Raw genomic sequence first — 20,444 nt, 5'->3', positions numbered from 1 at the left:
TACAGAGACCTTAAACAACAAATTTTGAACAAAATGAGCGGCTCCGATCATCTTTGTGTGACCCAAGGCGGGAGAAAAAGGGTCTGTGCACAGCTTGTTGTGCGTGTAGCTTTTTTGTTTACTAAATGAGTCTCTTTAATCGAGCCGAGTTTTTGTCGAACGAACCGAACTTCACTCAGTTTGTTTAGTAAACGAGCCGAAAACTCGAGCTCGAGCTCGAGCTCGTTTACTAAATGAGCCGAGCCGAGCCTTAAGGAGTCGAACCGAGCCGAGCTCGCGAGCTGCTCGGTTCGTTTACGGCCCTAACTGCAATCTATAAAATCCAATGTCCATATTTATTTATTTTTTTGTCATTCGTTAATTTTGATCTACATTATTCTAGAAGATTTGGAAAAAAGAGGTGGGACTTACGAGGATCGAATTTTACTCATGTGCGTGGTGCATGTCAAAAAAGCCAACGGCACACCACACCACTCCACTTGTAAATTCCAATGTAGATTTCTAGCATCATTTATGAGTTTTTGTGGTTGCAGTGACGTTGTACATACAAGAGGGATTGCTAGTGGTTCAACTGCACTCCAAAAGTGCGACACATGTCATATGGCCTTATTTGTGAGCTTTTGTGGCAAGACATTTGTGATATTAATTATTATGGCTAGAAAAATGGTTTTTGTGGCTCACTAGAGTCTAAAATAGTAATTGCACAAATCCTTGTGGACAGCGGCTAGAGTGCAAATATGAATTTTGTGAATTTCGCGGGGATAAAAAATACTAGAACATTTATGAATGTAAGTAGCTTCATTTTATTACTTATTGGTTGTGGTAATATTTACTTTTTGTAATGGTCAAAAAATTTATATGAGTATATATGGACCCGGTTATGATTTTAAATGGCCATGGATATGAGGACTTATATATTAGCCACAACAAATACTAGTTCACATGAGAAAGTTGATCAACTGGTCCAAGTTGCCTTTTTTTGGTTCTAAATAAATATGAGAATTTATGGTGTGAAATACAAATTTGTAAACTCATACTATTTTAGAGTTTATGAATTCGCTTTTACTCTTGTGACTAATTAAATGAATTTCTATAGTTTAATAATTTTTTAATAAGATAATCTGTTAATTGACTGGTTCAACCGGCCATCTTTTAATGACGTGATGCTATCCGAGCCTTCCATTGAATTCAGATGGTGTATTTTTTTTAGGGCTGTTTAGCGGAGACTTTTTTTCCCTCCAAACACCAAAGTACTCTTACTTTGTACAAGTTTCCCTACTCTTCCGGTATCCCACGTCTCACTGAGTTGCTACTATTTACTAATCCCGTCCCGAGCATGGCCACATGACGCCCTAATACTCTTACAATCATACAATCATGTACAACCAATCTCAAGCATGACCACATAACGCCACAATACCCTTACGACCACACAATCATGTATAGCCCACAGGTTCACCAATTAATTATCTCCGAAAAATCTACGTCGACCATACACTTTATAAAGGAAGTAAAAAGTTAATGAAAAATGAACCATAATCAACTCATCACCAAACAAAAAGCTGAATGGAAAAAAAATAATCAACTAATAAATATCGTTTTTAAGTTTTAAGATTTATTGCCATACAGAAAGCCACTTTTTCGGCATCAAAAGCTGATATACTGTACTCACTCTTGTAGAGACCGGATGGTCAGGCTGTTACATTTTATTTTCCCTACACAAGTTCCTTCGCAAATCCTTTGATCTAGCTCGTTTTACACTGAAATGGCTCATGATAAAGAGACGAGTCAATTGCTCCATCTAAGCAGGTACGAGTAATATTGTAGAGACCGGATGGTCAGGCTGCTACATTTTATTTTCCCTACACAAGTTCCTTTACAAATCCTTTGATCTAGCTCGTTTTACAATGAAATGGCTCACGATAAAGAGACGAGTCAATTGCTCCATCTAAGCAGGTAATATTGCCTCTTCATCTTCATCGTCAAGTTCCTGCTCCACGCCTTTAACCTGTATGAGAAGTTCCTATAAGGAAAACTAAAGTGGAAGAAGAGAAACCAGCATTTAATTCAAACTTTACTAGTCCAAACAATGCGGCAGGGGAGGGATCAACTGTAGATGCAGATTATAGAGATACCACCAACAAGCGAAGTGATATCACCTATGTAAACTGGATAATGTAATGAAAACAACAAGGGCTTTAAAATTAAAACAAACCGAGCTACTCAAGCTTGGCTTGTGGAGGGCAAAACAGGAGACCATGGAATATATGGATTCTCGTCCTATTGGTTGGAACATAATTTTGATGATTCAATTTATGGGGCATGCTCTAAGGTAATATGCAACCAAATTTCTTCAGGATGTCAGTAACTGTATGGCAAACGTCCGTCAGTGACGATAAATTAAAACAAAACTCAATACCATTGTCCACAAGATGCCAACAAGATACACTAGAAAGGAAAAAAGGTTAAAACTTGCAATAGACAAAGGTTCAGGTCATTTGCTTTATTAGCAACACTAAATGTCCGTTGCTTTTGATGCAATCACTAACCAAAGAACCAGGTAGCTAAGTGCACATATTTCATATTGAATGAAGTTTTGGACTTCTTGCTCCATAACTCGATTGATAGATTGAATATGAAAAACCAAAACCCTTAAACATTTTCAACACAACAAATCAATACGTGGGAGTTTTTAGTGCGTCAAAGCACAAAACCTATGGTCACATACGCATGCATTTACATGAGTGGCTCTGAGCATCATAGGAACAGGTTTTCATACATGATTCAGCTGCCACGAAAGAGAATTGGATAATTAGTCACCCAGAGTCATGGATGACTGCAAGTCAAATACCAATGCTCTCCATTTGGTTCTGATAACTGATGAAAGGGGAGGGGAGACTTTGATTTGGGGAGGAGGGAAGAGTGGGGTGGCGAAGAAGGAGCAGTTCAAAAGCATCCAGATATGTACCAGTTATTGGGTGTATGACATACAATGGTGGAGTATGAATTGAATATCCAAGTAGTCAAGTAGACACAAAGGGTGCACATGCCTGACTGGAGTTCAGGGCATTCTACTTTAATAGTTTTTTTTAAGCATTCGACCTTAACTCCTCAAATTTGTTGATCAATGGCTAACATCAAAAATAATTTCGTGAGACAGTGAAATCAACTTAACAAGTCATAGCCATGTTGACCATTGTTCGCGTAGCTCAAATATATAATATAACTACTAGGCCAGATTGTTCAGAAATCTATCCTCAAGATTATCTCAAAGACAATCCTAGAAACAATCTACAAAATGGCTGTTACCTCAGGTACATAATGCATCAGCATGTTCTCAATGCCAGATTTCAGGGTGACAGATGAGCTGGGGCAGCCACTACATGCTCCTTGCATTCTAAGTTTGACTATTCCAGTATCTCTGCAGAAAGGAATAGAAGAACAAAATAATGTTTAACGATGTCAGCATAATTCGAAATCAACTTCTAATCAGAAGGAAGAAACTTACGGATCAAATGTTCGGTACTCAATATCTCCACCATCATCTTGTACTGCAGGTCGGATACGAGTCTCCAACAGTTCTTTAATCATTGCAACAGTTTCAGAATCATCCTGCAATAGCAAGTACAATAAATCATCATACAGTGGGACTACAGCATACCACTGAATAGCTGAATGTGATAGAAACTTATGGTTTGTATAGTATGTTATTTTGCACAGCACATTAGCAACAAAATCCCTTAGAGATTCAATCCCAACCAACAGGTCTGGTTCAATATCAACCCTATTCACTATGCTCCTTGCATGTAATAGCATACCACATTATTGAGCTCTCCTCGCATGCTTATATAGTTATATATCTGTAAAACGGATTAACAGTGCTCAATACAAGAATCCTATTCCTAGCATTATGCGTATAGATACTAAATATGCTCCAAAATATCTTCAGATGCTATACTTGCTCCTAAATGTTATCTAACAAGGCAGTGGCACACAAATGCTTTCAACTATTAACATAGCCCAACGGATAAGACTCGAAGCCCATTTGGCCAATTTTCAGTAGAAGGAGCCAGGAAAGCTTCTTCCAACTTCGATATGAGTGCAAAAACCGGAAATACTCTCATGTCCTGGCATAATAGAATGAATCCTGTTATCGACTGATATTTACTTTATTAGACCTTAGTTTATATTAGACCTAAGTTTATGTTGGATAGGGTACTCTGATAATTCTCTTGGTGGTTGATATAAATAGTAAATACAACTGATGTATGGGAACAGGTTAAGCTTCCATCTCTTTTCCCTCATATACTTCAGTCACTCTTTCTTCTCCACCTCTCCTCCTTACAAACCATTCGTATTTCACCACTCAACTAATCCATTGGCTAAGCTCCGCAGAAAGGAGCCACCAATGCTTGCTCTTATTATGTTCGTAGCAGGTTGGACATTTATACTAACATCAGCAGAATCACACTTTCAAATACTAACATGATAAACAGAGTGCATTTTTTCATCCCTCAATTTTGGGAAAGGAGCCAACGGATGGTTGCCATTGTATTCTTAGAAAGTGGACTATGATAGACATTCAAGCTCTTCTTGTTCTTCTCGTGCCATGTGCACAAACGTTGAGGGGCATTGTCAGAGGACTTTAGCATGCCTTTTTGTTTATATGAGCAAAAAATACAGTTCTCCAAAAGCCACTAATAAGAATTACAAGCAATCCGTAGCGATAAAAATTGTTTGGAAGAGTACAAACTGCACATTTCAGGCACAGATGCATGTAAGCAATGCCACAAGAGCATCACCCCTTGAGAGCAATTCAGTGATTCACCCAACAAAGCCCAAAGGCATGCCACCAGGGGTTTCCATAAAGACTCGTAGGAAGTATTCAAAGTACTCATGCAGCGGGACTGAATATCAGTAAGCATATACTGAAATTCATACCCAAAATTCAAGTAAAATTTAATGACATACCTCGTGGATAGCCGTGTCCATGGAAGCTGCAGTGTTCGAGTCCAAAAATAGTGAGTTCCCAGAAGAGTAGAAATCCATAATTGCAGCAAAAATTTCAGGCTTCATAATATCCCAGGAAGCATCTTCTGATTTTGTTACAGTTACGAAATCTGATCCAAAGAAAACTCGAGTAATTCCTGTGAATCCAAAAGTACTAACGAGTCTTAGCAACCACCGCCTAATATTTTACAATGTTAAGACAATTATTCGACACTTTTAATTATATGAGAAAGTTGAGAAATGGTCAAAATCATCAACCAAAATCAAGCATATAACTATTCAAGGAATACTAAAGACATCACTCCACCGTTAACTTAATTATTTTCAGGCTCATCCAAATCCCAAATTCAAAAGAAAGCCATAAAGACATAGAAAGACATAATCATGAGGTATGATATACTTGGCAATAAAATAAAAATAAAAATAAGGTAACATGAGCTAGCTGGCATATGGCAAATGACCACAAAAATGCAAGGAAACAAAAAATCGTAACTAACCATCCACCCCATACAGGGACTTTGCTAGTGGTGAATTCATGGCTGAACGAGCATTCGGAAAGTCTGCACTCCCAACTTCCATCACTGCCTTCCCGGGATAGAACATGAGGGATGATGGGTTTGGCGTTGATTGCGTTTGGATAAACATGGTCCTCCTCTGTCCTGCCGAATGCCACAAAATAAGACCCAACAAAGCTCATTAGAAGATAACATCCACACGAGTTGCTTAATAACATTAAAGATTGCAAGCTTCAACCTTTCTTGGGGAATCAAAGCTGTCAAGGCTCCTATAGAAGCAATCTAACACTTTTTTTTCTTCTTCTGGACAACGAATTTCCCAATGTTTCGTGCCCAATAAACAAGGGAAATGCTAACATTGGGCTGTCAATAAGGTAGGAAAATGACAAAAAAAAAAAAAAAAACAGGTTTTCAATAGCATAACCGAATAAACAATTGACAAATTGTTAAGCTAAAAGAACCCATAAAAGTAAACAAAATAACAACGTTTACACGTGTATCCATGTTTTGATTTTTATGGTCCTTCCAGATTTTCTAAAAATCCGAATAGATGACACCTCTAAATCAGTCAGAGAGAGAGAGAGAGAGAGGGGGCAATTAACCTCCAAAAAGGGACCATTTCGAGGCATGTGATGAAGAGATGTTTGTAGAATTTGATGATACGAAACCAGAGAGAGGATTGCGGCCTTGTGAAGTCGAGGACGTCGACGTCGAGGAAGTGAACAAGAGACGACGAGAGGTATGGAAATCACTGTTACGGGTACCAAGATCCTGTCTTCGACAAAGAAGGCCTCGCCTCACCAATCTTCCGGCACCCTTCATCTCTTCTTCTTCTTCTTGTTTCTTCTTCAAATTCGCTGTGAGTTTTCTTTCGTTTGCGTTTTACTTGTGAGCCCCAGGATTTTACCCCTGTTGAAGATTCAGCCTTGGGGTTTTAATTGTGTCAACTTACACCCTGCACTTTCAATCCAGTAAAGATATCCGTGCTATCAGTAACGCCCTACCGCTTGGAGAAAGTTTAAATATGTTTGCCATTGCGACGCAACTAGAAGCACCAATGAAATAGTAGAGCATTGGGAATACTAGATAAAAACAATGTTCCGAGCTTTAAGCTCTGTTTGGAACCTATGGAAAGTAAAGGAAAATAATAAAAAATTCCTTCCATTGTTTGGTTTGAAGATAAATAATGAAGAAAATAAGAATTTCAAGTGTAGTGAATAGTAAATTTTCTCTTTCATTTTACTCTCATTTTCCTTCTCTTTTATTTTTCTTTCCTTTCCCTAGGTTCCAAATAGAGTGGCTTCTAATTTAGGCAGAAATTAGGTGTTTATGTTCCTATGAACGAATCTAATAGGAGGAAGGTGGAGAGGAAAGCTCGGGGAGGGGAGGAAGAAAACGAATGATGTAAAGAGACATTGGTGACGGAGTGATGGTGGTAGAGTAACGATGATGATGGGGGCAATAAACATAGTTAAACGATAGCAATGGTAGTGGTGGACAAGCGGTGGGTAGTGGAACGGCGACAGTTAAAAGTTGTGGCAATGGAAATAGTGTAGGACGGTAGGGTGGTACAAAGACAAGGGTGGTATTTATGGTCCTATAGAGAAGAGTGGTCTGAATCATGTATCGTACTAGTATTGATTAAATTCGGTATGCTACACCCTTAATTTGATTTCGGGTCAAATATCGGTTGCTACCGACCGATATTGGTCAATAGAGAACAAATATTGGACAACTTTTAAATTTATTTTTCTTAATATATGTTACTATGTACATGCTAATACTTTTTTTTTTTTGCTTGAAAAAATAACATTAATAGAGATAAATCTAAAGTGGCACCCAATATCTCACCAAGTATAATCGTACCAATAGAAAAAATCAATACTCTAGCCGATACGGTAGTCAAAACTTTGGTTTGAATCAGGTACTAATCCATTACTTAATATCCATGAAAACCAACTCAATTTTTCCCATTACATATCACCTAATGCACTGAATTTTGATCAGTTGATCTCAATAGGATAAAACGAAAAAACAAAAAACAAGTTACATGCATTAATTGCGCTGCCTAAAAGAAATGCGTACATCTTCATAGATTAATATAGAGTAACTAAAAGTAATTTCGAAATACTACTCCTATTTAAAGAACTACATTGAAAATCTAATCAAATATATAGAATGCATTGGTTGCATGTTTTTAGTACCAAATACGCTAAGGCCCCGTTCCAGAACACTTTCTTAAAAAATAAGTATTTATTTTACATTTTTAAACTCAAATATAATGTAAATGAAAAATAAATTTTCAATTTTTTTTACATCGTTCACAAGATCTCACTCAATGAGATCTTTCAAGTAAGATTTATATTGCATATTTTTAGATTTCAATAAGCTCATTATTTTTTAGCTTAAAATTGGTTTTTTTTAAAAATAAGTACTTATTTGGTGTTCTGGAATGGACTCTAAATAGGATGCATTAGTTGCACATGTTTTAAAAAAAATTGAGTTCCCGTATAGGACTGTAAACCAACTGAGCTGTTTGTGAGCCGAGCTCGAGTTTTAGGTTTTTTACGAAACGAGCTGAGCTCAATACTGAGGGCTTGTTTGCTGGGGTGTTACGAAGGGATAAGAGAGGGAGAAGGAAGGTGGTGTTTATAGGGGGAGAGGGGAGAGAGCTTATGCGTGGAGTCTTAGCTAATCCCAACCATACTCTAGGATAAACTTATCCAAGTGGCGAGAAAGATCAAATTGACCCTCAAATATTTTTTTTATTCCCCACCTAATTATTCAATAAGGGCAGCTAAATAAATTCATACATTATTCATTTTTTTTCACACACTCTTATCCACCCATATCAATTATTACTCAAATCAAATATAAGCTAATCCCTCTCTTAGCTAATACCTTCGTAACATATTCACATTTTATCCACCTTTCTTCTTTATCCACCAAAAATATTATCCGTTCGACAAATAAGCCATCAATAGATGGGCTCGTTAACGAAGTTTATTACATAAATTATAAACAAACTCAACTTGTCAAAGACTCGGCTAATTTACAAATAAGCCGAGCTCGAATACTATATCTCGGCCCGGGCATCTCTATGCTCCTGTTAGCAAACAGAATCGGATGGAGGGACCATCTGTCATGATTGGCTACCGCCATTGCCACTTGTCCTCAAAATATCTCCGTCTAATCAGATTCCCAGCCGCCCAGTAGCACCCGATAACTTTCCCAGTAGCTAGCTTAGCGCACCCCGCACGACACTCGAGAGACCCCCTCGACAACTCACCGCCAAGCTCTACACATTCCCCCTAATCTTACCCCGCCCCAGCCCCCGCACCCCCACCCCCCCGCTCTCTCTCTCTCTCTCTCTCTATTCGCGCTTTTCGAACCCTAACAATCCATGGAATCCTAACGCACTAGGGTTTTACCACACCGCCGATCTGATCTCGAACCGATGATTCCTCCCACATGCTAACCTAACCCCCGAGCTCAATCCATGGAGCCGCCCTCCGCGGAGGATCTCGGGGCCCCACCTGACTCGTGGGAGGTGGCGGATTTGGACGCGAGCGTCAAAAGGCTGATGATCTCCTCCTCCAACAAGGACTCTTCTCCTTCCTCCTCTCCTTCTTCTCTGGATCCGACGACGTCGTCGAGCTCCTCCTGTTCAGCTTCGGCTCAGAAGGTTGGAGGCGTTTCAGAAGATGCTTTGGATTCGGTGGATGAGTTCCTTCGCGAAGCACTGCAGAATCCTCGGGAGAGGCTTTCCGGTGAGGTCCTGATTTTGGTAGTTATTGTGCTGTTGGGTTTGATGATTCTCTATCCGGTTAGTTAATTTGATTATAGGATTTTTTTTGCTGACGTGGTTCGTTGCGTTTGGTACTGGTAGGAGGTTTTCAGTCGAGAAATAGCTGTAATGGATTTATAAATAAGTGTACTGAGACCTAGGGTTGCAAATAAGCCGAGCTTTGAAGTGTTCGATCTCTGCTTATTCGAAACTAGACTAGCACTAGGTCGAGCCCGAAAAATCAAGCTCAAGATCGGCCCTTTCAAAATTAGTCTAGCTTGAGCTCGAGTCCAGCCCAAATAATCGAGCTCAGCTCGTTTGTTATCGAGGTGTTCGAGCTCGGATCAGTTATTATTGAGGCGCTCGAGCTTGGTTTTGTTTTCTAAACGAGCATTGAAACTCAGGCTTAAACTCGACTGGTTTACTAACTAGCTTAGCTGAGCTGAGTCCATAACGAGCAGAGTCTTGAGCTGCTCGCTAACAACTCGGTTCGTTTGAAACCCTACAGCGAGACCCCATTTCAAGTAAAATGGTGGCTTTATTCCAGGCATGAAACTAAAGGAAGAGGCTAAGTTGGGTTAAATTCAGAATGCAATTTTCAAACCATTTCGTAAAAGATTGGTTGAGTATAAAGCAATCCACTCGTTTATGTAAAAAAAACCAAGAGGGAAGAGTTTCTTAGGGGTTTGAATGCACCCTTATTTGTAGCTCCAGTGATTTTGTGGTCAAGGGAATTTGTTAATCAATGCATCAATGAGCTGTTATGGCCACAAGGCCAACCCGATGCTCGTCACTGTGACCTTCATGCTGCAAAGTCACCCTTTATAGCATCAGCTTGCTGGAGCAATCCAGGAAGTCTAATATGCTGCAGGGAACTGACTGCCATGGGCCATACCCAATCTAATAAAAAAACTGTAACTCTAAGAGACAGAGGTGAGGGAGGTAGATATAGAGAGCCTGGAGATTGAATTGGAGTGCAAGAATTTCAATTAAAAGACAGAGATCAGCAGAAATGATCTTCTTGCAATAGCACTGTTGACCACATGCATACATATATTCTGGGATCATTGATATTTAAGATTATCTTTTGATCTTTTGTCTGTTTTAATTTTGGGCAGTTCTGAGGATGGAACAAGACATTCAAAAGTTCATTCGGGATCGTATTCAACAGCAAATGGAGTTCCAACAGCTGCCAACTTCCTATTTACGGTTAGCTGCACATCGTGTGGCCCAACACTACTCCCTGCAGTCGATGGTTTTGTTAGACGATAGTTTACCTGACGGCTCTGGTTCAAGAATCATTGTTAGCAAGACTTCTGATTGTCGGCTTCCTTCTGTTCGCCTGGCAGATATCCCTCTAAACTTACCAACAGAAGACAGTGGTGTCACAAAGGTAGCTATTAAGCAGAGGCCACAAAAAGGGTCACTCACGATTACAAGAGGTAATTCACCTTCTACAAAGAGCAATCATTTGAAAAGTGTGGAGGAGAGGAAAGAGGAGTACAATAGGGCTCGTGCAAGGATATTTAGCTCCAGCAGTTCTAGTGGGAGTACTGGTGGGAGACCAGAAAGCGAGCCAAGGGCGCGGGAGAATTACCAGCATAATTCATCTGGGATGTCAAGGGCAGAAGAGAAACCTATTCCAAGAGGATCTGATGTTAATGCCGGCAGAGGTGTGAATGAATCTTCCACAAGTAGCACTAGATTAGCAAGAAGTAAGTCAGAGGTGGAGCCAGTTGGTAGGTCTAGAACCAATACTAATAGTAAGGTGGCTATTTTCCGAGACCGTGATGTTGAACGCAAAGACCCTGATTTTGATCGAAGTTATGACAGGTGTGCTTTCATTTTTCTCTCCCTACCTTCCAAATCGACAGGGTAATAATGTTTTCCTGTTCTCGGTGGTAATATTATCTGTATTTGGGCGATCATGTTTGAAGTGTAAGTCTGCATTGTGTAAGTCTACATTACTTAACCATCATTCACTTTGAATGTTCTATAATATGCATTTTACCCTAAGGATAAGGAAAATAAAAATGAGGGAGTATGTAATACAGTTGTGCCTTGTTGTAGCATAGGTATTTCCGGTTGATAATCGTAATAGACGTTGGGAAATGATATTTTATGAAGCTACATCAAGTAAATTCATTGGCATCAGTGTTCTGGAGTTAAATTTAACAATTTTATCCTTTGATAGGATTTAAGGCTTTGGTTGGATAATAGATTTTTGAGGGATTTATTGAGGGTAAGGAAAGTCAATAGGGAATATAAAGTAATAACTTTATCTGCTTCTATGCATTATCTTTCTCTCTTTTTCCTTGTCGGAAAATAAAATAAATCGTCTTTGTCTTTTTGCCTTTACCTCTTCCTTTTCTTCTGAATAGCCCTCTGCCACTCCAGGACCCAAACACAGCCTAAAACTCATTTTAAGGAACCAGTTGGTTTGGCCAGTAAAGTGTGTTGCTAGTGTTTTCAAGATTTAAAACTGAGTTCCACTTTCATCCAAGTTAGTGGGGTCATGGGCTGGTGGAGGGATATCCTTGTTATGAATTCCCCTACCATGGACCAAAAAATAACATGCTAAAGAAATTAAAGCTTCACTTCAGTGCTTTTGTAGAAACATGAACAGTTGATTGCTTTATTTCTCATATTTTTGTGAAAGTTTGATCCATTCTGGATTTTAAGACATTGTTTGGTATCTGTGATGCTGACTAGCTTAATCAATAAAGACTGTCGTCTCTTATCTCTTAGTAGACCCAAGGCTCTAATATTATAATGCTTTACCGTATCAGATATATGCAAAGATTTGACCCTGGATTTGGGTTCAATGGAGGACCATATGTTGTTCAGCCCATGTATGCCCCAGCAGTGAACTACAATACTGAATTCCCGCAACTTGGGTCAGCCCATGGGCCTTCAATATCTACTGAACACCAACCTCGGTTGCTCCCTCAACATGTACCCAGGCAATGGGCTGCACCATCAGCCCCCGGTGGAATTGGTTATGGTCATCCAGATGCCATGATGACCCAATTTAATCCCAATCATGTTGGTGCACACCCCACCTCAGCTTTATATTGGCATTCAGCCCAGCATCCTAGTCAGCACCCTGTATTGACGTTCATCCACCCTCATGAACAGGTTCACCAGCATTTTTCTCAGGTACAACCATGTTATTGGTTTCCTCTCTCATGTCAACCTTGAATTCATTTCTTTTTTTGTCCTTCTTGCCTGTTTCCCTTTTTGTCATCTTGGAGCAGTTTTTTTCTTTTAGAACTCTTCATGTTGTTAAGTTACTAGTTATCTTGCCAGCCAAGAAGTTGGCAATTTAATGAATGTAGCAGATAACTTGTACAAGTTCTTCAGAGGATTTCTAACGAGAATAAAAATTCTGAATTGAAGTGTAATTTAGTATATCCATATTTTCTAATAGTGAGACTTGTGTATATTTTTTTTCCCTGATAGGGTGGGTTCGTATTGTAGAGTTGTGGAAGGATTTATCACGGGAAAGGAAAGTGATAGGAAAACCAAATGAATGTTGAAATATGTAGCTTCTTCCCTTCATCTTTTCTTCTTATACTTCACCTATATCAATCCGTCCTCGTAGATCAACAGTCCGAACCCAGCTATATGAATCGTCTTTTTCTTTTCAGATCTCCCTTATTTGAAAAGCTGTGAATCTTTCTCCCTTCTTTCTCTTCATTTAAATGTAACTGAGAGTAGTCTGCAGAACAAGCAAAAGTTTAATGCTGGAGTTTCTTCTTTCAATTTTTATTGGGCAAAAACATACATGACTGACTCTAGTACTTTTCTTTTCTTTGACTCTCTCTATCCAGTCTCATCAGCAGCAACTTGATTCAAGTTTTGGATTAGCCCGGCCCCGGTAAGGGGCCTGGGCCATGCCTGCACCCTGCCAGCTTGCTCTGAGCTCAAAAGTATACAGGGTTGCTAACTTGCAGCCACGTGTTAGTTGGTTTGGCAGGCGTGTAGGCATTTGCAGCCGAGGTTGGCTGGAGTGGAGAGTTCAATCTTACGTGGTTCCGTCTTTGATCTATTCCACCAACTCGGTTCCAGTGGGAGCTTCACTGGTGTATGATGAGGCTCATTGGTTGGCAGTTCCTTCGATTAGTTCCCTGGGAGCCATGCTATGCCACTAGTGATGATGACGATGATGAATGAAGTTTGGAAATGAATTTACCAGAGCTATGCCACTAGTGATGATGACAATGATGAATGAAGTTTGGAAATGAATTTACCAGAGCTGGGAAAACGTGTATTTCTTTGGATTAAGGTATGCATTTTCCCCTGATTTGTTGGTGCTGTATTGTTTTGCTGAACAAATTGTCCTTTTGTATTCTGGGCTACCACATCCTAAGAAATGTCACCTTGTCTTGCTAAGGCACCTAAAATACTGAAAGGAATGTTAATGTGAGTGGTACTTTTTTTCTTTATTTTCATTTGCTTGGGAAAAAGAAAAAACTGGATTGCATTTCAGTGAATCAAAGAATTAGTACGGGATAGAGATTTGGAATACATGAACACCATAGGAAGTGGAAAACTTACCTGATCACTAGGTCTGCCTAAGATTAAGCATAACCTAGCAAAAGCACCTAGAGGAAGAAGAATGTGGCGAAGAATGCAGAAGGCTCTAGAACACTCGACAGAGATACTAAAACATGGGGCATAAAACGATATCGAGGACTAAAGGCCGGAAGTGAATATTGCACAAGCAAACTTTAAGGCAATGCCGAGAAGATGTACCAACTTGCAGGCATCCTTAACTTGAAACCTTTTTGATTGATAACAAGAGTCCCGTGTAACGCTCGGAGGTAATTTCCCGGTTTGCTTTTGCAGTATGGGTTGGAAAGAAGCTTTTGTTCCTATGCCTTGAAGAAATGACACCAATATGCAGCATCTGCTCTGTCTGCAGGAGGGGGAGAATGGAAAACCTAATTGTTCAAGGAGCCTCTACGTAAGTGTCTTATGGTGAATTGAGTAGCCTTGGGTGTTCGGGGCATAGCAAGACCAGAACTGAGTCAAGAATGAGCTGGTCTTGCATGTAGGAGATTGATTGATGTGCTGAAAGCCTGAATGGGCCAAACCTTGTCGGTCGCCAAAGTGGGCCATTTTTGCCTTCGAGCTCTCTCTTGGAAAGCCCCTTGGATACGTGGGGGAAAACTTGCTACTTGGCGGGGAGCAGACATTTGTCGATGGAACAGCTGTGGTTTTGCAGAACTTCTTCCTAAGCAATTGGATCTGACACCTCAAAATCTTACTATTTGGAATTTAACCAAAAGCAAGTGATTTCTCCCAGAGGGTTGGCCATATGCATGGCTAGTTGGCTACCTTGAGATGCTCTGTGGTGATCAGTAAAATTGATCACACAAGTCTCGTCTCTGATGTAAGTAATTTGCTGTTTCATTCCGATACCCGTGGATCAAACTCCAGAGGAGATTTAAGAGCTTTCTTCAATCATAGGGGAGTGACACCCCTTAACCGGTAGCCATTGGTCCCTCTAGTTTATCTATGTTGAACTGGAGGTGCAACAGTTTGGTGTGCCACGGCCATTGCTGGCGGTCCCTCTAGTTTATCTGTGTTGAACTGGAGGTGCATCAGTTTGGTGTGCCACGGCTATTGCCCGCTGCCGTCTTTGCTTGCTTTCATTTAAGAGAGTCTCTACCTACTCCTAGGCACTTGGTGCGACGTCTGTCTTCTCTCAACCTGGCTCTGGTAATCACTTGTCTCTGGTTTATTGAGATTCCATTTGAATACAAAAACTGTGAACTTGATGATGTCATCTTTAGGTATTTGGAATGTGGTGTTGTAGAGATTAGTAGAATTTTTTTGTCTTTAATTGTATCTGTACGCTGTTAATTTGGACGAGTGTGTTTTCCCAGATTCGTTGCAGCTATTGGATTGTGATATGGGGTGGTGAATTTTCTTTTTAAGTTTTTATTGAGCTCGAGCTCGAGCTCATGGAAAAAATTACTGTAATAGAAAAGACCGGACATTAGCGTGCTCGGCTCAGCTTAAGCTTGAGCTCGTGCTCACGAAAGATTTAACAAACAGGCCTGATCATTAGCATGTTCTGCCCAGCTCGGCTCCATAAGAGGCTCGTTTTCTTCTTTAATGGGAGGAGATTACATTACTTATTAATTCAAAGTAATATGTTGCTGTGCAATATTCAAAAACTATTGTAAATTGTATCAAAATTTCCTCTATTATGCAATTATAAATATATATTTGTGATTGACTCGTTAAGACTAGTGAACAAGCTCAACTGCTCAAGCTTAAGTCAAGTTTTGACTTAGCTCGGCTCGTTAAGTTTTCACTATATTTGATCTTTAGCTTGCCAAAAATTTAATAAAAAATTTTGGACACGACACAACTCAGTTTAGCTCGGCTCGTTACAGGCCATGTTGAAGGTAAGGCCTTGTTTGGAACATGGGAAAACAGAAAGCAAAAGTTGAAAACTAACTTCCAAAATTCATAATCTGATCCGGGAAGCACTTTCAAACCTAACTAAGCAAACCGGGGCGTGTTTTTGGCACGATGCGTAGGCGCGTTTTGAATTCGGATTTTCTGTGAGGATTGTCTTTGTGAGGATCTTGTTGTAGAGTTGACAACACACCAAAAGAGGAGATCTAATGGTTCACAATAACATTCATTTTTTTTTTAAAAAACTAAACTACACCGTTTTAGGGGACAAGAAACTAACGGACTCCAAATGGCATTCTTTTTTTCCGTTAGTTTGGATACTACACAATGAATTGGCTAAATGATCAAACTTAAGGTTTAGTTTGGATAAAAAACTCAAAATCTAGTTTGGATAAATAAATGAATTGGCTAATTTTTTTCTTTATTCAATTGTTTCGCATCGGTTAGTTTCATATAAAATGTTTGTGGATTATTTGATCATCTTGACGAAAGAAAAAAATGTAAAGAATCATGATGAAACTCAAAGTTTTTTGAATAAAGACGGAAAAACTCAAAAAATCTATCCTTTTTTTGAATGAGTACAATTATAAATTAAAAGGACAATTTTTTTGGGAATTTTCCATCTTTATTTTAAAAAAAAATTGAGTTTCCATCATGATTTCCTAACATTTTTTTTTTATCCCTTGTCGGGACGATCAAATAATACAAACATTTTACATGAAACTAACCAATGCGAAAAAAAATAAAGAAAGAAAAAAAATAGCCAATTCACTTATTTATCCAAACTAGACCTTAAGGTTTTTTTTTGTTTGATATTAGACCTTAAGGCTCCGTTTGTTTCGACGTAAAATTTTTCCGATAAAATATTTTACCTATTTTCCGGTGTTTGGTTGTGTAAAAAATAAGAAAAATATTTTAAATGTAAAATATTTTCCATCAATTGGATGAAAATGACTTACCCTTAAATCTTCCATAAGTTATTTTCTGAAATGAACTCGCTGCCTTCTTCTGCAATTCTCACTGCTCAGTTTCCTCGATCGTCAGTCCTGACTCGCGTTCAATTTCAATAATTTTATATCTCTCCACCGTTTAAACTCCCCATCTCCCTCTCTACACTATTTTATTGATTTTCGAAAAAATTTTCAAATGTCAACCAAATACCGAAAAATAAAAATTTGAAGTTTGTTTTCTGAAAAAATATTTTATATCGAAACAAACGGAGCCTAAGTTTGGTAAAGTGAAGAAGTTTCAATTCACTGTGTTATCCAAACTAACGGAAAAGGATTGACAGGGGGAAAAAAAACCCCAAAAAACTAAACGGAAAAGAAGAAGAAACGGGAAAGAAGAATGCGGTCTGGGGTTTGTTAGTTTTTTGTCCTTTAAAAAATGGCGTAGTTTTGTTAAAAAATACAAGGAGTGTTATTATGAACCATTAGATTTTCTTCTTGGTGTGTTGTCATCTCCGCAACAAAAGCGCCTCACAAGATTCTCACAGGCACAATCCTCACAGAGAATCCGAATCCATGCGGTTTTGCGTTTTTACATAAGCGTACATGGGTAAACAGAAAGCAAAAGTTCCCGGCCAGATTCAAAAGTTTGCGTCCATATAGAAATAGTTTGCGGCCACAAATCAAATAAGGCGTGTTTGCGGTTTACGCTTTCCTTGTTCGCTCTTCCTTCTTCCCACAGCAAACCCGCGGCGCTCCAACGCAATTGCTCTCCTATTAAGAATCCCCCACCCCAACATCAGATCTTCACTCTCTCTCTCTCTCTCACTCTCTCGCGCACACACTTCCCCACCGAAATCAGTAGATCTCTTACCCATCAAATTACTTTCCGTTGTTTTCCGATCTAAAAACTGATTTCCCACCAAATCTCTTAACCATGTCGAATGGATTCAACGTCCCCCCCGTAATCTTCCCCTCCGGCGGAAACCCCTCCACCACGGCCGCCGCCACCACCCAGCACCGCCGCCCCCCCACCGCCCCCTTCCAACCCCCTCGCTCCTCCCCAAACCCGAACCCCAACAGCATCCCCTTCATGTCCTTCGACATCGGCTCCGCCGCCTCCTCCTCCTTCTCCGCCCCGCAGTTCGCCGCTCCCGGTCCGATCGGGATCGGCGGCGGCTCGGGGTTCGACGACGAACCGCCTTTACTCGAAGAACTCGGCATCAACACGCGCCAAATCTGGACCAAGACCATATCCATCCTAAACCCCCTCAAAGTAAACCCTGATTTGCACGAGGACGCCGACTTGTCCGGCCCGTTCCTGTTCCTGATGGCCTTTGGCTTGTTCCAATTGCTCGCTGGAAAACTCCACTTCGGGATCATCCTCGGTTGGGTTACAATGGCAGCTTTATTTCTATACGTGGTTTTTAATATGTTGGCTGGGAGGAATGGGAACTTGGACTTGTATAGGTGTGTGAGTCTGATTGGGTACTGTATGCTGCCGATGGTGGTGTTATCGGCTGTGGCCTTGTTCCTGCCGCAAGGCGGTGTTCCGATAATTGCAGTGGCGGGGGTTTTCGTGATATGGTCGACGAGGGTTTGCACGAGGCTGCTGGTTGAGCTGGCTTCGTGCGGGGACGAGCATCGCGGGCTGATTGCGTACGCGTGTTTCTTGATTTACACTCTCTTTTCCCTACTAGTCGTGTTTTGAGTTGATCAGGATTCAGTTATTTCTATAATTTGGGTGAACCCATGTTACTTTGCAATGTCTTTGGAAAGTTCTAGTATAATGTGGAGTTTTTTTTTTTTGGAAAAGAATTTGGAGAATCCCCTTACGTCCGCTTGGATCAGTCACTGGTACTTATGGGTTCTACAGTTCTTTACGATGTTGTTTTCGGTCTTCTTGGTAGGCTTATTGGTTGTCATGATTCCCCATGATAATGTTATTTTTTACTTTTGTTGTAGTTGATAGGTTTTCTGGGTGGCATGTTGGAAATAGTTCGGTGAATGGTCTGTTCCCATAACTTAAGGGATTGTAATTAAATTGAAGTAATATCCAGCATTGAATGGTCTATCTATTGCTCTTGAGATGCTTTTCCTTTGGTTCAATCTGTGTCTTTTTGTGACAATGCTAATATATTCATAATTCCATGCTTATGTGCGAACATATGCACCTTTGGTGAATTGTCTGCTTTTATCAGCGATTTTGACGGAATGGAAGTAATAATATTGTCCTTTGTTACAACTTGTATTTTTGATGTTGGTGGCCTTAGTTACAATGCTGATAAGTTCATATTTCTATGCCTATGAGCGAACGCAGGCTAGTTCTGTGAGTTTTTGTTGGAGATCTAGAGAACCGTAGGAGAAAGCTGCATATTGTTTGTTGCGTTTGTTGAGCACTTGGAGCATATATGCTGGAAGTTATTTTGTTGCAAGCTTACAATATATGCGTTCTAATGCTGTGATTTCATGGTTTATCCTGTGTGGTTGTTCCTTTGGCCCCTTGTGCCTTAGAGTGGGGATTGCAAATGGAAAATGCACCATGTACAATTTTTTGAAATTGTTGGAATCAAATAAGGATAAAATGGCTAAATATTCAATCATCTATGATTTGTGCAATGATTTGAAGGCCTTTTGGTTATACTTTGATGTAGTTTCGTCGATGCTTCCTGTTATCATCAAGTTAAAGGGTTCTGCCTAGAGAATTGATTCCGTACACACATTCAGTACGTATAGGGTTTATCGCTGCCTTATGCCTCGATTCGTCCTTTTGGAACTATTGTCCTGTGAATAGCGTTCTTGGCGAAAATTGGCATCTATTGAAGGACTAGGCAGGGCTCTGAAGCCAACTTTTTTACTATTGCCTTGGAGGTATTTTCCTTTTAGTCCCTAATGATGGAAATTTTCTTTAATTGTACTCCTGCCCGGGATTCTTTCTTTAGGCAACGACATTGGCTATCGGTCTGTCATCTTTCCATTCTTGTAGTTCTAGAATGAAGGGAATATGGTCATCCGTTGTTCTGCTAAGAGTCCTCTGTTTTCTGTTTTCGTCTGTGTCAAAGGGTTGATCTGTCTTTCTGGTTAGCGAATCTCTCCTTTTCTTTTTTAATGAATGTGCGATTCCCTTCTTTTCATAGAGAACATCTACTTTGTCAAGTTGCTTGGAATTGCTCTAGTGGTGATGCAACTTTGGCATTGTTATTCAGAATGAACTAAAACCACTTCCAGTTTTGGTTTTGAAGTAATACCTTCGGGTTAATTACTCCAGTTTTCTGTGCTTTGCCCCCTTGTGTCATTTTGTTTATGTAATTTCAATAGCAGCAGATTTTTACCTTGATTTTTTAATCTCTCATTCTTCCTTATTGATTCTACTTTCATCCTCCACTGGCCAACCATACAAACGATCACTTCCGTGACGTATTACCACCCCCATCAGCAGATCACTTCTGGGGGTAGCGGTCGGGGGGTCGTGAGCACGCGCCCGATAATCTTGGTCTGTGTGAAAATGCTTAATTGGCTAGGATTTAAGAGCATCTCCAGCAGTCTAAAGCAAAATTTCATACTCAGCAGCCTCAATACATAAGTTGCCATTTTGTTTTTTGCTTCAGTAACTCGCTAGGGCTGGCGAGTTAGCAAGTTACTCTAGCTCTCGCCAAGGGATGTCTAAAGCAAAATTTCATACTCAGCAGCCTCAATACATAAGTTGCCATTTTGTTTTTTGCTTCAGTAACTCGCTAGGGTTGGCGAGTT

At 39.9% G+C, this 20,444-nt stretch overlaps 3 protein-coding genes across 4 annotated transcripts; 2 read left to right on the top strand and 1 right to left on the bottom strand.

Moving 5' to 3' along the window:
- Positions 1-1,571: 1,571 nt before the first annotated feature.
- On the bottom strand, positions 1,572-6,439 carry LOC131300642 (nifU-like protein 4, mitochondrial). Its single transcript, XM_058326575.1, has 6 exons — positions 6,128-6,439; positions 5,508-5,669; positions 4,972-5,147; positions 3,509-3,612; positions 3,310-3,421; positions 1,572-2,008 (listed from the first exon to the last, which is right to left on the bottom strand). The coding sequence occupies exons 1-6, from the start codon at positions 6,345-6,347 to the stop codon at positions 1,949-1,951; spliced, it is 834 nt and encodes a 277-aa protein (XP_058182558.1). The 5' UTR covers positions 6,348-6,439; the 3' UTR covers positions 1,572-1,948.
- A 2,346-nt stretch (positions 6,440-8,785) lies between these two features.
- On the top strand, positions 8,786-15,251 carry LOC131300641 (uncharacterized). Of its 2 annotated transcripts, XR_009191020.1 has the most exons (6): positions 8,786-9,295; positions 10,431-11,145; positions 12,102-12,471; positions 13,146-13,600; positions 14,164-14,849; positions 14,917-15,251. XR_009191020.1 is itself a non-coding variant. In XM_058326574.1 (4 exons), the coding sequence occupies exons 1-4, from the start codon at positions 9,025-9,027 to the stop codon at positions 13,194-13,196; spliced, it is 1,407 nt and encodes a 468-aa protein (XP_058182557.1). In that variant the 5' UTR covers positions 8,786-9,024; the 3' UTR covers positions 13,197-15,251. The 2 variants fall into 2 exon arrangements, 1 of the variants encoding a protein (XP_058182557.1); XM_058326574.1 differs by having other exon boundaries at positions 13,146-15,251.
- A 2,207-nt stretch (positions 15,252-17,458) lies between these two features.
- LOC131300636 (uncharacterized) lies at positions 17,459-18,803 on the top strand. Its single transcript, XM_058326570.1, has one exon. The coding sequence runs from the start codon at positions 17,632-17,634 to the stop codon at positions 18,403-18,405; it is 774 nt and encodes a 257-aa protein (XP_058182553.1). The 5' UTR covers positions 17,459-17,631; the 3' UTR covers positions 18,406-18,803.
- The last annotated feature ends 1,641 nt before the right edge of the window (positions 18,804-20,444 follow it).

Source organism: Rhododendron vialii, chromosome 9a (assembly GCF_030253575.1).
Source record: "Rhododendron vialii isolate Sample 1 chromosome 9a, ASM3025357v1".
In the NCBI taxonomy this organism is placed as follows: domain Eukaryota; kingdom Viridiplantae; phylum Streptophyta; class Magnoliopsida; order Ericales; family Ericaceae; genus Rhododendron; species Rhododendron vialii.
The sequence above is the reverse complement of the archived record's forward strand: the minus strand, read 5'-3'. Positions and strand labels throughout refer to the sequence as shown.

What these genes read in the sequence shown, in the direction of transcription:
- LOC131300642 (XM_058326575.1), bottom strand. Translation starts at nt 6,347, where the DNA reads ATGAAGGGTGCCGGAAGATTGGTGAGGCGAGGCCTTCTTTGTCGAAGA. An exon ending in TGGACACGGCTATCCACGAG is followed by an intron (nt 3,613 to 4,971) that starts GTATGTCATTAA and finishes TTGCTATTGCAG; the next exon opens with GATGATTCTGAAACTGTTGC. An exon ending in GAGTACCGAACATTTGATCC is followed by an intron (nt 3,422 to 3,508) that starts GTAAGTTTCTTC and finishes TCCTTTCTGCAG; the next exon opens with AGATACTGGAATAGTCAAAC.
- LOC131300641 (XM_058326574.1), top strand. Translation starts at nt 9,025, where the DNA reads ATGGAGCCGCCCTCCGCGGAGGATCTCGGGGCCCCACCTGACTCGTGG. An exon ending in TCCTCGGGAGAGGCTTTCCG is followed by an intron (nt 9,296 to 10,430) that starts GTGAGGTCCTGA and finishes AATTTTGGGCAG; the next exon opens with TTCTGAGGATGGAACAAGAC. An exon ending in TTTGATCGAAGTTATGACAG is followed by an intron (nt 11,146 to 12,101) that starts GTGTGCTTTCAT and finishes TTACCGTATCAG; the next exon opens with ATATATGCAAAGATTTGACC.
- LOC131300636 (XM_058326570.1), top strand. Translation starts at nt 17,632, where the DNA reads ATGTCGAATGGATTCAACGTCCCCCCCGTAATCTTCCCCTCCGGCGGA.